We start from the raw sequence: 16,777 nt of genomic DNA, 5'->3' as shown, positions 1-16,777 counted from the left end.
ATAACCTAACCAAACCAACCAAACGTGCTGATAATGGAAAAATCGAATGAAGCAAAAAAAAAACCAATCTAAAAAATAGTTTTGTTCATAAAATAAAATTATAAATGCCTAAAATTCAATTTTATAGTTTTTTAATTATAAAATTAAACTGTCATAACCTAACCAAACCAACCAAACTTGCTGATATGAAAAAAAGTGTTGGCAAAAAGTTAATGCTACCAGCGGAATTCGAACCCGGTACATTCGGATTATCAGCCCAACACGCTATCCACTACACCACCGAGGCCGATGGCTCAAAACCGTATCGTTGCGGTAATGGTGTTCCCTCAAAGTGACGTAAGCAGTTAGTGACGTCAAACGGCACCTGAGAAATCTTCCGTGTGCCGTTTTGCCGTGATCGGGGCAAAATACTGAATACATCTCATGGTTGTGTAGACATCATCATCATCGCCTCCCGCGGTCATGGAAATTTGTCCTTGTTATCTGCAATCGTGGAAAAATATTTTACACCTTCCGCCGTCTTGTAGACATCATCATCTTTTCTCTCGGTCACAGAAACAACATCATATTTGTCCCCAACTGCGGCAAAATCTTGAATATCTTGCTTGGTCTTGTAGGCATTCATTTTCTTCTCCCGATGTCTATCAGTAAATCTGCGATCGTGATAACTATTACTTGGCTCAACTCGGCCAATTTTCAATTAAATACACCAAATTTTTGTTATTTTCCAAATTGTTTACCATCCAAATGTGGTACGGTCCCTAATAATTTGGAAATTTGGAGTTTTATTGTATACTAAATTTGAAATAGTTTGTTGACAAACTTGCCATAACCACTGTGAAACTACTTAACAATTTAGATTGTACTTGGGTAAAGACTAACAGTTATAATAAGACAAAATATTTTTATCTAAATCTCATTTATTCCAAAATATATTCTCATAAGCTTTCAAAATAACCACCGTAAAATAATTGAGTACTAAAATATATGCAACAAAACAATATCACAATTGTACAAATATCACTTAAAGTAGTCTGATGAAGGAACAAGTGAAGATAAAATCATTACACAGAAGTTAAAATAAAAATTAAAGCAAAACAAACAAAATAAATTTCTTAAATTATCACTTGTTCTTTTTCAAACTTGTTGATCACTTTTATTTGCTGTTTAATATTTTGTTTGAAGAAGACTGACAATTTTCTGTGCCTAAGATTATGGAATAGGCATTTACTTGTTAACTCGAGACTTTCACACCTGTAACAAAATAATCTGTATCAACATCACATTGACACGATGCTTTCTCCCATTAGCTTGTCAAAAACCCTTATAATGGGTTAGCAGTAGGAGTAAATATGATATTTAATAGGTAAAATCACATAATTGCAATAACTTTGAACCATAATTTTTAGAACATTGGGGATTGTACCATTTTGTTAAATGGACTATAACATACCAAATTTTAATAAAAATAGTTTGAACTGTTTTTGTGAAAATTTTATTTTCTGTGGCCATTCAAAATCAAAATTTCAATAAATGAAAAAAACCCCTGGAGATAACATGGATTACCAACATAGGTACCAAATTTCGTCAAAATCGAACCACAAGTGTAGTCTGTAGTCTGACACATCAACACACACAGATATCATTAAAATCCCACTTTTTGGTTTAAGGGGAACCCAAAACGGATTATACAGGGTGTCCATAAAAAACGTTTCAGGACTTTGGGAAATGAATCCTCATACTAAAAGGAAGAAAAAAGTTTATGTGAAGGTATGTCCGAAAATGCATATTTACCCAGTTATCTGCAATTTTGTTTTTTATACAAAAATATTTGTATCTGTGAAGTTTTTCATTTGATGATTATGAAATTTAGTAACCATGTTAATATACCAAAGACCTATTGTGGAAAAAATAATAAAGTTGTTCCGATTGTAAATTTTAAAATGGCGGTTGTTTAAATTTGTATAACTTAAATAACTCAAAAACGGCTAATTCAATGAAATATGTCGAGTATCTTTTTTTAGGATTTTCAATTTCCTATCATACGATACCAAGATCAAAATGATCGGACAAAAGATAACTGAAATATAACGTTTTTTATGTAAAAATAAGGCAAAGTTAGTCTATTTTAAAACAAAAAACGTTATATTTCAGTTATATAAAAATGCAAAAAAAAACTATTCTTGACATTTTTTCATAGAATTAGCCGTTTTTGAGTTGTTTAAGTTATAAACATTCAAACGGCCACCATTTTGAAATTTACAATTGGAACAACTTTATTATTTTTTCTATAATAGTTCTTGTGTATGTTAACATGGTTACTAAATTTCATAATCATCGAATGAAAAACTTCACAGAAAAAAATATTTTTGTATAAAAAACAAATTGGCGGATAACTGGGTAAATATGCATTTTCGGACATACCTTCAAGTAAACTTTTTTCTTCCTTTTAGTATGAGGATTCATTTCCTAAAGTCCTGAAACGTTTTTTATGGATACCCTGTATATAAAAATTTTTTTCTGAGGCATTTTTACAATAAAGCAATAGGCCTACCTTATTACATTTCAAAGATTATGTTTGTTCAAGACTTTAATAAATGAATAAAACAACTAATTGACCATAAATTTTTTTTTAAATTTAGTTCTACAATATAAACTTGATTTACCTACCTGAATCGACTTACAAAAATTGTCAAAAAAAGTAGCCTATTTATAATTAGTTTTCATAAACTGTGTTGTCTCTTGTTTTGCTGACGCGAAGAATAAATATTTTACGAATACCTTTCACCTTCAAATATCTTACCTAAATATTATAACTTGGATGCGTTTTCTTTCCAGGTGCCTAGAATTTGAGCTGCTTTCTGCAATGTATCGTCATTCTGAAAATTAACATTATAGTTTAATAAAACAACTAAACTATAATTGCTATAATTGTTGTGTTGCTAGCCTAGTGGTTAGCGTCTCGGACTTCGGTGCGGGAGGGACGGGTTTAATCCCCGGCACATCCACTGAACATTTATCTCTCGTAACTCTCGTAAAATGCCACTGGCGTTGAAAAAAAAAAAAAAAAAAAAAAACTATTAGGATTTTACAATGTTACGTTACTTCAGAAAACAACAGCTGATTTACTATAATACACTTGTATATCCGACTATATCAACAACTTTTTTTTTGGGTCTTAAGACGCTAGGCACGAGCCCGGGATTGTTTTTCACATTACTTCAGGCAAGACCTAGGGGTTGCGGCATTATCACTTAGATAAAATCCATTGTTGATTTGGCGGGATTTGAACCCAGGACCTCAGGGACCGAAGTCCCTTGCTCTAACCACTAGACCAGCTCGCTCCCCATATCAACTAAATAAGACGTTAAAAATGTAAATTTGCATAAGACAACAGTTTTTGTACTTGGTAAAAGTTGAAAAACTTAAAAATATGTTCATGATGTAAATATTGTTTTACCGAATCAGTAATGTTATCACTGGTTTAGATTGGCATACATGCAAAACATTGAAACATTTTTATGTTTACCTGAATACAAGTGTAAAATGGAGTGAGGTGCCTTTGTTACTGACTAATATCAGCTTTTCTTTAGCCAGGACCAACCAGTAAAAGCCTAACAACCAAGGACAACTGGGTCCAGTCTCTAACTATCAAAAATATACTGTCTTATACCTTCTGATTATCAGGGAACACTAACCATTCTGATACAGCTACCCCATTCGACCAAAGTTGACGTTACATGAGCGCAATCTGTCGGTGGCTTACAACAAGGAAAATTTTTATTACAAAACTAGCAACAACTTAAACATGGGGATGGGATGTCAAGTTGTAGGCCTATTGACAGTCAAGGGTAATATTTAGATAGGACATAACTTGATACTCATGTTCCCAGTTTTCAGTAGTAGAAGGCTAAATGGTTAAACTGTTTGAAGATTGTATTGCACTAATTGTATGGTACAACAGTTTTAATAAGTAAAGAAATGAGTTTTTATACTGACCAAAAAATTATGCCATCAAAGTGTGTAATGCAAAGGGTAAAAAGGAATCACTTACCAGACTGAGGTATATGACTTTTCATTCATTAAAATATGAGTAAAAGTACACATTTTGCAACACTCACCATTGCTTAAAGTACCTATGTTGAAGAGTGTGTTTGATATATTCAATGAATAAAATTGTAATTGTACCTTTATAAAGCAATACCGCACAAAATTCTCGCCCAAGGGTTTGTGTGGTTCACTGTAGAACGCAGAAGGAGGTATTCCTTGAAGCTTCACATTTTTCGACATCCACTTTGTAAACTTGTAGTCTTTCCATTTATCAGATTCGCTGCTGAGGTCAACTTTTTTGCCTGAAAAGAGGTAACTTTTAAGACTTATTTAATTAAAGAAAACTAATACAATTTCAAACATAAAGTTGTTCTCTTTTAAATAATAGTGAGTTTGTTTGATTTCTGAGTTTTTATTGTGATTTGAATCCCTCTCATGTCTTCCTCGAGGTCAGTTATTTGTCTGATCTTACTTTTACAACCCCGCAACGTTTCTATTATCCTTCTAAGGGCGACAATGCAATATGATAAGGCATTTTAAAGGTCAAGTTTTTTTTGAAATTCAAACGAAAGGTTAATAAACATTTCTGACAAATTATGTGAGACTTACAGGGCTTCAAACCTATAGTCTGAACCACAAGCAGAAAAAAAGTGAAAATTTCCAATAATGTCTTATAAATTATGCCTAAGATGATAATTCATCTTTAAGTTCAAAGCGACCTAATGTTTCAAAAAAAGAAGATTTGCATCCCAAAACTTCAAAAATCTTTTAATAAACTTGTCTCTTTGAAATCGTCTTTCACCTGTACAATGTTGCACTAATCGCCAACAGAGCTGGCCTTAGGCACAAGCGAAGGCCCCGCACCTCATAAAGCTCAGTGCTTGGTAAAAAAATACAAAAAAAGTAAAAAATCTGTGAATTTTAAATTAATTATGTCAGTTATGACAAAATAAAAAGGGGGAAGTAAAAATACTGATGATTTGATCATCATTTTTATTCCAGTACTACTTTTTTGGAATAAGGGGCCCTGCTCTGACTGTTTGCACTTGGCCCCGCATCCAAAGCCGGGTCTGCACCGAGCTAAAAGCGACAGTGATGGCATGCACGGTGAATTGCAGAATTACTGAGCTCATCGCCCTTAATATACCTAAGGCGGTCCAGTCTGCCAGCATGAAGTAGCCTCCCTCTGGTATGGTTGGAACCATTCCTACGTCAGTCAGGAACTTAGCCATGTAGTCTCTCTTGGACTCCAATTCCCTCGCTAAACTCTCAAAGTAGCACTCGGGCGTTCCAAGGCGTTCTAGTTCTACCTCAAAACCTCGTGCAATGGCTTCCTGCAACATTCATCTTGGTTGGTAAACAAATTTTAAAATTTTAACTGAGCTAGTGTTTTTTTCAACACAATTCTGCTTATCGATACGTTTTAACTTAATCAAGCAAGTGTACCAAAATCAAAAATTATCCATAGCCTACAGAATTCTATAAAAAATCTTAACGATAATTCAACAAAAATTTGTTGTAGACATAATATACCTACAGTCCTTTTTCCAAAATTATTACAAAGGAAAAGATTTACAGTACACTTACAATTTCCACTATGTATTTTTAAATTTGTTTTATAAAATGATGGAGTGTTGGCATCTTTTGCAATGAATAATTTAAACAAAAATTGTTTCCCTATTTTAAGTCTACTTCTTGACTTTAAATCTTTTCTATGCCCAAAAATTTAAATCCGCGAAATTCAAAAAAGTTACAGGACACTTTTTTTGTGGAATAAAACACCCATCCCTTAACAGGCTTTATAACTAAAACTTAAGACACCTTATTTAGTAAAAGCAAGAGCTTTACCTGAAGTGGGGTAGTGCATGTATACACGCAGTTCTGATGTACGATCATAAGGTTACGCATGAGGGGTTCGTAACCGTAAGCCCAACCGGTTTTCCATCCAGTTACACTGAAAGTCTTCCCAGCGGAACCGATGGTTACAGTGCGTTCCCACATCCCAGGTAGGGTTGCTGAAAAAAGTAAATCAATATGTTTAACTTTATAGTTTCCCTAACACCATTGTGCACAGTATACACAAAAGGTGTTAAGGTGTTATTCAAATTCAAATTATCTTTTTTTATAGCATGTACAAAACATACAAAAAATAGTGTCAAGGTATTAGGTCCAAGTGCAATTTTTCATTGGGATGTTGATCAATTTTAAATAAATAAATAAATAAATAAATAGTGCTATTGAACAAGGTTCACAGTAGATAATAACAAGACCAGGGTTTAGACAATTCCAAATAACATTTCTAATAACGTAGAAAGAAACCCAAATTAAATATAAAATACCAAACTTACAAGATGAACTATGAAACCAAATGATTTCTGTCTTGGATGCAAATCCTGGTGCCTTCACTCCAAATTGATTAGTAAAAGTCATTCTTGTATATCAGCTCACCCCTCAACGAAACCCCTCTGTGAGGGGTGTTAATTCACCCCTCACAGCGCTTGATACCTCTTAAGAAATTATATGAAAGTAGCCTATTTGAAAAAAGTGAAATTACTTGTGTCCGCCTATCGATTCTGATGTATCCCTAACAGGAGATGCATTTCAGTGAATTAATTTGCCACTATCAGTCCTAAAACAAATTCTTGAACTCCCCCATAAAGGTGTGTCTTGAAGTTTGAAGGAATTATGTTGTTTTGTACACATTTAGTGTTGAACTTTATGTTCTGTACGGTCTTCAAAACATTTAATTTCATGTAGGCTACAACAATTTCATATACAAACTTTTAATAAAAGTATTGTAGGCCTACACGTCATAACAACCAATCCTGACTAGCATTAAAAACGGAGATTCAAAACAAGCTTACCTATACGAATATGTTTGAACGGCTTGTAGACCATATGTTCGTAAACTTCGTCAGAAATGCACAGCACGTCCCACTTCTTGCACAAATCTGCAATCAAAGTCAACTCCTCCAGACTGAACACTTTGCCGACAGGGTTGTGAGGTGTGTTCACAATGATGGACTTGGTTTTAGAGTTGAACTTTGAAGCCAATTCTTCTGGATCCAACACCCAGTCGCTCGACATCATCGGCTTTCCTAGTGTGGGTTTCCTCTGAAAGTTAAGAAAAGAAGCGTAAAGAGAAAATAGTGGCTAAGAAACTGGAAACATTTTAAAATTATTAGCTAATATTGTTTTTTGTTCCTAAATGAACCAAGGTATTGTCATATTTATTCCAGTAAGGCCAGTTAGAGTTGCTCGTTTATACATTGTATGTTCACTATTGGCATACAATTGAATTAATTTACATTTTTGTCCTGTACAGTGATCTAAATCATATTGTAATTTTTTTAAATCCCTGAATCAAGTAAAGTACATCACAACTTGTTATATTTTATGATTTAATTTCACCCTAGTAAAGTTAGTTAACTTTACATCTTGTGATTTGCATATAAGTTATTTCTTATAAAAAATTCAAAAGGTAAGTAAAACAGTGATGAAAATTCTTTTAACAGTCCTATTTTTAAGTTTGGTATCAATATATTTTCATTTTCAAGAATAAAATTACTCCTTTTGGGTTGGAAATGTTTAATTAATAACTAGATATAACTTAGTTCTCTTCACTCATTTTTCATTTCTTACAAAAATTTAGTTTAGAATATGAAAATTACTTGATTGGCTATTTCATTATGGAAGTCTTTTATGGTTAATTTCAAGCATTTTTCAAGATTTTCAATACATAATTAGCTATGACAACTAAAAGCTGTTGTGACTGACTCACCGGCCGCAGAGGGATGAAGACAGGCACACCCCCGACTGTGCGGACCATCGGCTCGTAACAGTCGAAGAACGGCTCGATGATGATCACCTCGTCCCCAGGTGAAGTATGGCCCTGTATACAGCTGAACAAAGCTTCATAAGCTCCAGCAGTCACTATGATCTCCGTCTGAGGGTTGAGGTCTCGACCAACCAGCTGCGAGTACAACTTGGACAGCGCAGCCACTAGACGCGGGTGACCCTGTCGACACATGTTTATTGTATGTTTTGCATTGTAGGCCTATGTACTATTGAGTACATATTTGACATACTGTAGAGTAATGTTGCGATTATCCAAACTAAACCGTCGGCAAAAAGATAATCAGAACAGTCAAATAATTAAATTTAAACCTATGGTAAAAATGTTAAACATCTCACAACTATAAAATAATAGTGGTTTATTTACCTTTCCTTTCGTCCCAGTTCAATAAAAGTTGTAAATTCTACAACCATGGTTTCGACGCTAGTTGTGTCATGGTTAACATAGTTAGCAAGTCGAGAAGTATCTTGTCAAAGTCAGTTGCTTGGACGTTATCATATTTACACAAACACGGACACGTACATAAACACACACGTGCATTCAGATTAAAATAAAAGGTTCTCGTGGACGGAATACAGGCCTGTGATGAACAGTCAAATTGTACCGTCGCGGGAGCCGGCAGGAGTGTGTGTGTTTAGGTACGTGTCCGTGTTTGTGTAAATATGATGACGTCCAAGCGACTGACTATGACAAGATACTTCTCGACTTGCTAACTACGTTAACCATGACGCAACTAGCGTCAAAACCATGGTTGTAGATATTACAACTTTTATTGAACTGGGACAAAAGTAAAGGTAGGCCTAAATAAACCACTATTATTTTATATTTGTCTTACCAGTTCAGGGGCAAGCCACAACAATGAGTGTCTCACAACTAACTATCATATTAGAAAATAGAGGCAGAGTTTAGATTTGGAAAATCATATGTAATGAATTCAGGTCTAGTCTTTAAGCATATGCATTATGCATCATTAATAATTGTGTTATTAAATATTTCTTGTTAACAAGATGTCGTTTTCAATGCAACTACATGACTAGGTTGGTTCGGATTCCACTATAAACTGTAGGTCCCTTAGTTGCCATTAGCTGTTTGGGCTATTAATTAACAGCTGTGTCTAAGGAATGTCGGCCTTAGTCACTAACAAGACTACAAGATCGCGCCACTCATCCTACACTCATCTCCATTCATACTTGGCTTAAAATACCTACATTGTATGGTCGCAATTTCATAAGAAAGTATTAAAGTATTAAAGTATTGACTTCATAACATAAAATAGTGGGATAGGATTGAAACTGATAAGAACATAAATAACTGTTTAAGAACATTAACCTAGATTAAATTACTAACTGTGATGCAATTCAGCCTCATAAACTATCTATTGAGGTCATGTTTACTAATTGTGCAAATGAGTTCATTTTTACTGTTACAAGTTAAAAACTTAAGTTGAATATGAATTATTGAATGCCAGGTGAGTGTTGAACACAGTGAGATGATTGGCTGTAAGGGATCATACTCACAAAGCCGCGAGTGTATTGGTGAAGAAGTAAATTCTCCCCACTAGCAACATCTGCCAAGGCCTTGGTCACGTAGTCCGGACAGGCAAAGTCAGGAAACCCTTGTCCTAGATTGAGTGGCTTTTCTTCCAAAGCTAGCTTGATATACTCCACCCTAGAACATCCTTTCATTAGTTCCTAAAAAATTACCCTGGGCGATTCCCTTTCAATTAATGCAGTTGATGCAAGTTGAAAGAAATGCATTTTCTGTCTCTCTTTTTTACTCTCATCCCCAAAATGCAACTGAGTCCACCATCCTCACCCAAATATCACTTTTATAACTCCTTACAAGAGGTTCTACTCGCAAATTCACGGGTGTACAATTCAGAAGCCACAATTTAATTAATTTTTACTTTATATTTCATATAAAGGGCCCAAGTTCAAGAAATTCTCATCAGAAGGAATGTTAAAAACAGTGGGACCTTCATACCTTATGTCCTGAGGTGGCCGACGTGGGTACAGTTCGGCCAAAAATTCTGTGCGCGCGGACAGGTGGCTACTATCCGAATTAAAACATACAGGTACCGGTTATTGGCAGTGCTGACAAAAATGTTTTAACTAAAGTACCCCCACCGACCCCCTCGCCTAGAACCCAACCACATCTTGTCGCGCGCACAGAAACTTTGGCCTATAATTTTATTTGGTTAATGGCCCTAGCCATTTACATAAAATTTGATTGTATCACTTTAATAATATAATAGATAAATATTGCCAAGCAAGACTGGACGTAACAATAATTGCCTGTACTTTGTCTCAACAAAACTAAATACAATAAGGCAGTACAAAATTAATAGTTCTTTACAAGGCTATAGTCTATTTAATAAACTCACTGTTAACTGTTAAACTCACCAGACACTACTTTCAGAGCCGATGAACCTTTCAGGAAGGGTAAACTTTTGAGCAGACATAGTTCTGATCTGTGTTGTGAAATGTTGAGATGAATTCTTAAATAGACGTTGTTGACAGTTTATGTGTTTGTAACGTTTACAGACTTCTTTCAGAAGATGTTGTACAGCCATCTAAAACATAATTAAATATTCTCTTAATAAACCTGCAAATTAATTACAAGTCAAATAACATAGCCTACAATTAATTTATCCTAGCACCTGAGCTAAATACGGAACTCTATGGAACTAAATACGGAGCACCGGAGCATCCTAGCTCTATACGGAACTGCAGCCGTAGAATTTTTGAAGAATTTGAGCCATATGTAAAAGGATATTTTTCACTTAAGTTTTAAGTTAGGTCTACCTGCTATCAGTGGCATACCGACGGGGGGACGGTCCACCCAAGACCCCACACCAACATAGGCCCCCATATCAGGGCATATTCTCGATTGCTCAGAGACCACAGAGGCGTTCATGATTTTGCCGCGATATCGGGGGACGAAGAGGCAAATGCAGAAGTTGTTCAGGAGTTTGTCACGATCGTAATAGACGGTGTTCTTTAACCGTGAACGTAAAATACTTTCACGATTCCTTTAAGAAGATGCCCACAATTTTACCTTCACCACGACTGCAGGGGGACTCAAATACGAATTTGTCATGAAGGCTGATATTGTTAATTTTTTATTCAGTTTTGTGTTCACGATTTTGCCACAATTACGAGATGATCGGGAGATGTTAACAATTTCGTCTTAATGGCAGGAGATGTAGAATATATCCCAGCGACTGTGAAAGATGTTCAAATGTTTACGATTGCTCTGTGATCTTGGAAGATAACCCGTTATAGGACCAATTATAGTGCTCATTACAAATCTTCAACTCATAAAAACGTAAAATGTTAAAAGCTTGAAGGAAAATTTAATTTTGCATCATTATATTTTTCTCAAATAAAAAAAAATGATAACTTAACATTCAAAATAGTTGAAGTAACCTACATGAACCAATAGACCTAAGCTCATTTAACCAGTGATACAAAATACATTAAAAGCGGTATATATTTTTTTTAGTTCTGTTCACTATTTAGGGTTACCTTTTTAAAAAAATACCATGTTACCCTGTTTAACAACATGATTTTAAACAGGGTAGGTACTATATGGTACAATTATTTCACGTTTAAATATGAATGTATGTAAAAAGGCCTCCTCATCTAAGCCGCCCCAGGCCCAGTGTTTCCATTCTCTGGATTATTATCCTGAAATCGGGATTTTTAGACCACGGGCGGGATTAAAAAGGGATACGGGATAAAACAGGATTTTCAGCAGGAAAAACAAACTCCAATTTTGATTAAACTACTGTACCTAGCAAAAGATAATAGCGATGTTTAAACAACTATTTAAACATGATACGTCATGGTGACACGTCAAATTTAACACTCGGGAGTCGGCAGTGGCGTAACAGATTTTTTCGGGCACCCCTGCAAACTTATTTTTGGCCCCCTTTCATGGGTTATTTTTAGACAACCATCCATAAAACAAAATCAGCCTGACTTATTGCATTTTTTAAATTTTATCTTTGTATGGATTTTAAGGGTTAACCTTACAAACATGTTTTTAATATTGATTAATTGTGAGGTAAAATATGATATAGTCTAACGAACAAAGTCAGCAGAGTAGCAATTTATTGTATTTAACTAAATACAACTAATATTAGGGCAAACCTAAATTGTAAAATAATACAATTTAAAAGCCTCCTCAGTCAACATTTCCATGACTTCAGGTTCCAGGCAACCTAATGTTACAAAATGTTTGCAGACATAAGCAGTGTACGAAAGCAAAATTGCATAATAATCAATGTCCCACACCAAAACATTAAATCTTTTACCTTAGTGCGTTGTCCCTCAATAATAGGCCTACCTAACAAAATTAAACTATAACAGCATATTGTTGGTAAAATTAATGTTATTAGGTATTTGTTCAATACAATTATTGTATGATTGATAATCCATTTCAATAAGAATGAACACCAATTTGAACTCCAGACCCTACTCAGCTTCCGGGCCCCCTCACATTGCGGGCCCTGCGCCTCCTGTTACGCTACTGGGAGTCAGGATTGCACAAAAAAAATCATGCGGGATAGAATGGGATTTTCCATTTTTCAAAAGTGGGATTAAACGGGATTTCTTGACCCAGCAAGCGAGATGGAAGGTATGGGGGTTTAGGGAGTGGGAAATCATTCACGCTGTTCCAGGAGTTAACTTGTAAAAAAACGACTTTTCAGGGCAATTTGGCCACACCTACAGAACCAAGTGAGGGGGCTCTAGACTAAGGTGTAATGCAATCCGTGCTGAGAGTCTCGTGGCACTGGGCGCCTACCTACGTAATGTTCAGTGTCTTAACAGGGCCTTCTGGGAACCTAGTCATATGTACCCCTTACCTCTCTAATCGGGTCACTGGGGAGGTGAACTTTAGATACCCGGCATTCGTGGGAACAACGTAGACGATCTGACCCCAATGAAGGAGGAAGGTCTATACTGAAATCTGAAGATGACGACAAGCTCTACTTTCCAGGGGCAAGTTGCGAAGACGGAGGATAACGGATGCTTTAGCCAAAGGCTAATAGGTGCTATCCAGAAGTGAGAGTTGAGGCTGGCGTGGTTGCCAAGCACCCGAACCCTGCTCCCTTCAAAGCCAGTTCCTCTGGGAACCAGGATGCTGGGGAAAAAGCAGAGCGAGGGTAGCACCCTCAAAGCTGACTAAAATGAAGCCTCCAGGAAGAAAGGTGGAAAGAAGGGGGCCAGAGCACCTGACACATGAGCATGTCTGGGGTGAGAAAAAGAAGACGAGGACGAAATAGGGAGAGGGCTCGGGTGTTTCACAGAGAGCACCGGCACCCACCTATTCGGAGACACTTGTCTGTGGAGAAGATGGCCATCGCCAGATCTGAACACTAGGACAGGAAACGGACGGAGGCTGAAGCCAACAAAATCAAGGGGGAGCTGTTCAGGTGGGCCATTCGTGGCAAAGACATCAGGATTAAGCAACTGTCCATCTTAAAGGCGGAACCTTGGTGGTTGGCTGTGCTAACACAGCCACAAAGGATTGGCTGGTCAAGCAAGTTCAGGAGCTGAGTCCCTTTGGGGAAATCTCGCTACAGCTTACACCAGCCAGAGACCTTGTGAGAGCTGTGAAGGTATCAGCGTTTGTCCCCATCTCAACGGGGGCAATGACCAAGAAGGACATGATGCAGGGCCTCAAACTGCAGAATGACCTTGACACTGACCACTGGTCGGTTGTCGGGTAAACTCAAACCCTGACGGACAACTCCTTGTCTTGATAATGACAACATACGGTCAAAGAGAATGCTGCAGACACCTAAAGGTGTGATAGCGGCAGTTGCCCTTGGGCTGTATAGGAAGGTGGTTGGCTTCATAAGCGGCCACTGGGTATTCCGCGGACATCTACACAAGATGGGAATTTAAGTTGAAAGCCTCTTATGTAGGAAATGTATATTGAGGAAGAGGAGACAGCCTTCCATGTGATATTTATATGCCCAGCCCTACAAGGTGTGCTATTGAGATCCCTTGGCCTATTGACGGGAGATCAAAAGGAAGAACAGGTTACCATAGCGAAAAGGTTCAAATGGGTCACTACATGCCCGCTTTTATAAACGGACAGACTGGGCGCCGGTGGTTTGGGGGCACCCAGCAGGACGGCACTGGGAAAAAAGGGGGGCGCTGCTCTTGGGTTTGCCCAGAGCTCCACTGACCCTTCACACGGCCCTGGGTCACTAAGGACCTGGGATTTGACGGAGAAATAAGTCAATAAGCTGTTCCAGCTGCGATGCAATCCCATGGTCACTTGTAAGCCTGACCCTCTATTAAGAAAGAAAAAAAGCGGGATTATTTTTTTGGTTGTGTGGGTAGGCTACACTGCCCACGTCCACAACTATGACAGTACTCCACTGCCTGCTGTTTCCCTATTAGCTTGAAAAATGAGGTTAGTTAACATTTATTTGGTTCAACTTTTGGTAACTTATGCAAGAGCATTGTATTGTAATGCAAAATAATAATGGCTTACCCATTATGGTGTTATTCTTTAATTAGCCTAACTACAGGCTGCTTAAGAATTTGAACTGTCCCAGCCCAAACACAAGCACTTTAGCCAACAATTCCTGTCACATGAATTCTGTCTCTGTCTGATAACACACACACACTTCCAACTTCACTTCACTAATACTTCACTTCCTAATTCCTGCCCAACAACAACAACTAGGCCTACATTCACATTCACATTCACAGAGACAGGGAACACTGGGATTAATTAATTGAGTAACTTAAATATGTTAACTCCCAAACTAAGCAAGCAATGGTGTTGAAATTCAAACAAGTTCTTACTTATAATCTGGAAGATTTATCTCATAAGATTAGGCATTCGTTTTTTAAATAGTATACACTCCAAAGATAACTTTAAAATATGTCCATTATCAAGAGGTTAGATTACAACAAAGATAGCGATCATTCATTTATGACATTTGTCGATTTGTCATTTCATTTGGCATAATAGTGATCATTCATTGCTCCAAGGCAGCTGACTACAAACAGAAACAACAGAATTACCCCGATCCCCGACGACTAAACATAAACGATACCTGATGCTCAGTGGTTGATGTACTGTATTAATAATATATATATTTATTGTCTTTGAAGTTTTATCCATGAAACTTACACCAACTTTTAAAATCGTGGCTGAATATTTAACAATCAAGAATTTTTACTAGACAGGCACATACAAATTCAAATTCAAAATTTAAAAAATTCAAAATTCTTTATTAAGTGTTCTTATACAGCCAATAACATAAGGCACTAATACCATAGATAAAACCATAGACTAAGTCAACACAGGGGAGTCAACACTAAGGGAGTATGTTTTATCTATATATATAAAAGGCAAAGCCCTCACTGACTCACTCACTCACTCACTCATCACTAATTCTCCCACTTCCCATTTACCTAGGAGGCTGAAATTCGGTACACCGATTCTTTGGGCATTAAATAGGAAAACTAAGTAGTTTTTATTCTGATCGGGCTTTCGGGCTCCGCCCCAGTGGCTCTCGAGTTTCCCATGTTAACCTTATGATTTTTCATATTTAAAAGGAATTTCTTAACATCTGTTTAAATTGTTGTTTAAGTTGGTTCTGTTCTATGATGTTCAATAGCATTAAAGTTACAAGGATTACCAACAGGGTGCAGCACTATTATTTTTTAAATTTATGACTACCGTACAGCCAATTTGCAACCAAAAGGTGAGTGAGCGTAGCGAACGAACTTCAACCTGGAAGCAAATTAGCGTAGCGAACGAGCTAATCTGAAGGCAAGTGAGCGGAGCGAACGAGCTCCAACCTAAAGGTGAGTGAGCGTAGCGAACGAACTTCAACCAGGACGTGATTGAGCCATGCGAACGAGCTCACTTGTGAAGTTAAACGGGGCAAAGCCCGCGGGTACAGCTAGTCTATGATAAAACATACTTCCTTAGTTAGTCTATGCTAATACACAATAACATAAATTACAAGCATGACAACTACCCTACAGCAAACAGCATACAACCATAGATAAAACATTACAACTTATACAACTTTGATACATACACATAAAAAATTTTAACAATTGAATTGAAATAGATTTAAACTGGTTTTAAATAACTTTTATTACTTATAGATAAATAAATAAATAAATTACTGATAAATAAATAAATAAATGTATATATACACTAACAAAGAGCCATAAATAGACAATAATATGCAACATGCAACCAGCAAACATAATTGGCACCTTTCATTAAATATTATTTATATTAATATTTAATTTCAATACAATGGATAAAAGGAAATAAAATGTTGTACTAAATAATAATTTAAGGAGCTGTTATGTTTGCCTATTATATATAACCATACCAAACCCGCAAAACAGCAACACTGTCGACTTTAGGTGCGCATGTGGTCATCTCATGATCTCATAATACTATAGATTTTCAACAACATTCTTTACGTTGAAAGTTGAAGTGCATTAATTGACTGGGTAGCCAGAGTAATGATTTTCTTCAAATCTGCCACTGGCGTAAAAACACTCAATCTAAAAATAAATAATTATAAACCTTGGAGGGTTTACCCATGGTTTACCTACTATATATAAACGGACAAGGTCGACGTAGATCGACGCGACGTGGGTCGACGCGACGTTTGCCGTTCACGTTGTTTTTAACTAGCGAAGAAGAAGGAAAGAAGGAAAGAAGACCAGGGACAAGGCAAGATTGAGTTAGACTTCTCATCCCATTGTAAATTTTGAAGCTCGTTTTTCATGTCTAGTTCATGTACGCGACACTAGACGAAATTTAGTTTTTATTATTTTAGGGTTAATTTCTTGATTTGTGCTTTACTGT

The 16,777-nt window shown here is 36.5% G+C and overlaps 1 protein-coding gene across 2 annotated transcripts; it reads right to left on the bottom strand.

Annotated features, from left to right (window-relative positions):
- Window positions 1-900: 900 nt before the first annotated feature.
- On the bottom strand, window positions 901-14,874 carry LOC128993634 (kynurenine aminotransferase). Of its 2 annotated transcripts, none has more exons than XM_054417664.1 (10): window positions 14,420-14,874; window positions 10,309-10,478; window positions 9,424-9,574; window positions 7,832-8,068; window positions 6,915-7,164; window positions 5,899-6,065; window positions 5,198-5,384; window positions 4,189-4,352; window positions 2,804-2,879; window positions 901-1,254 (listed from the first exon to the last, which is right to left on the bottom strand). In XM_054417664.1, the coding sequence occupies exons 2-9, from the start codon at window positions 10,476-10,478 to the stop codon at window positions 2,811-2,813; spliced, it is 1,395 nt and encodes a 464-aa protein (XP_054273639.1). In that variant the 5' UTR covers window positions 14,420-14,874; the 3' UTR covers window positions 901-1,254; window positions 2,804-2,810. The 2 variants fall into 2 exon arrangements, with proteins under 2 accessions (XP_054273639.1, XP_054273640.1); XM_054417665.1 differs by having other exon boundaries at window positions 14,737-14,874.
- Window positions 14,875-16,777: the final 1,903 nt, after the last annotated feature.

The sequence above is a fragment of the Macrosteles quadrilineatus genome, unplaced genomic scaffold, assembly GCF_028750875.1.
Source record: "Macrosteles quadrilineatus isolate MER2022 unplaced genomic scaffold, UCM_ALF_1.0 Scaffold_4__1_contigs__length_99947679, whole genome shotgun sequence".
NCBI lineage: Eukaryota > Metazoa > Arthropoda > Insecta > Hemiptera > Cicadellidae > Macrosteles > Macrosteles quadrilineatus.
Note: the sequence above shows the minus strand (reverse complement) of the source record. Positions and strands in the feature narration are given on the sequence as shown.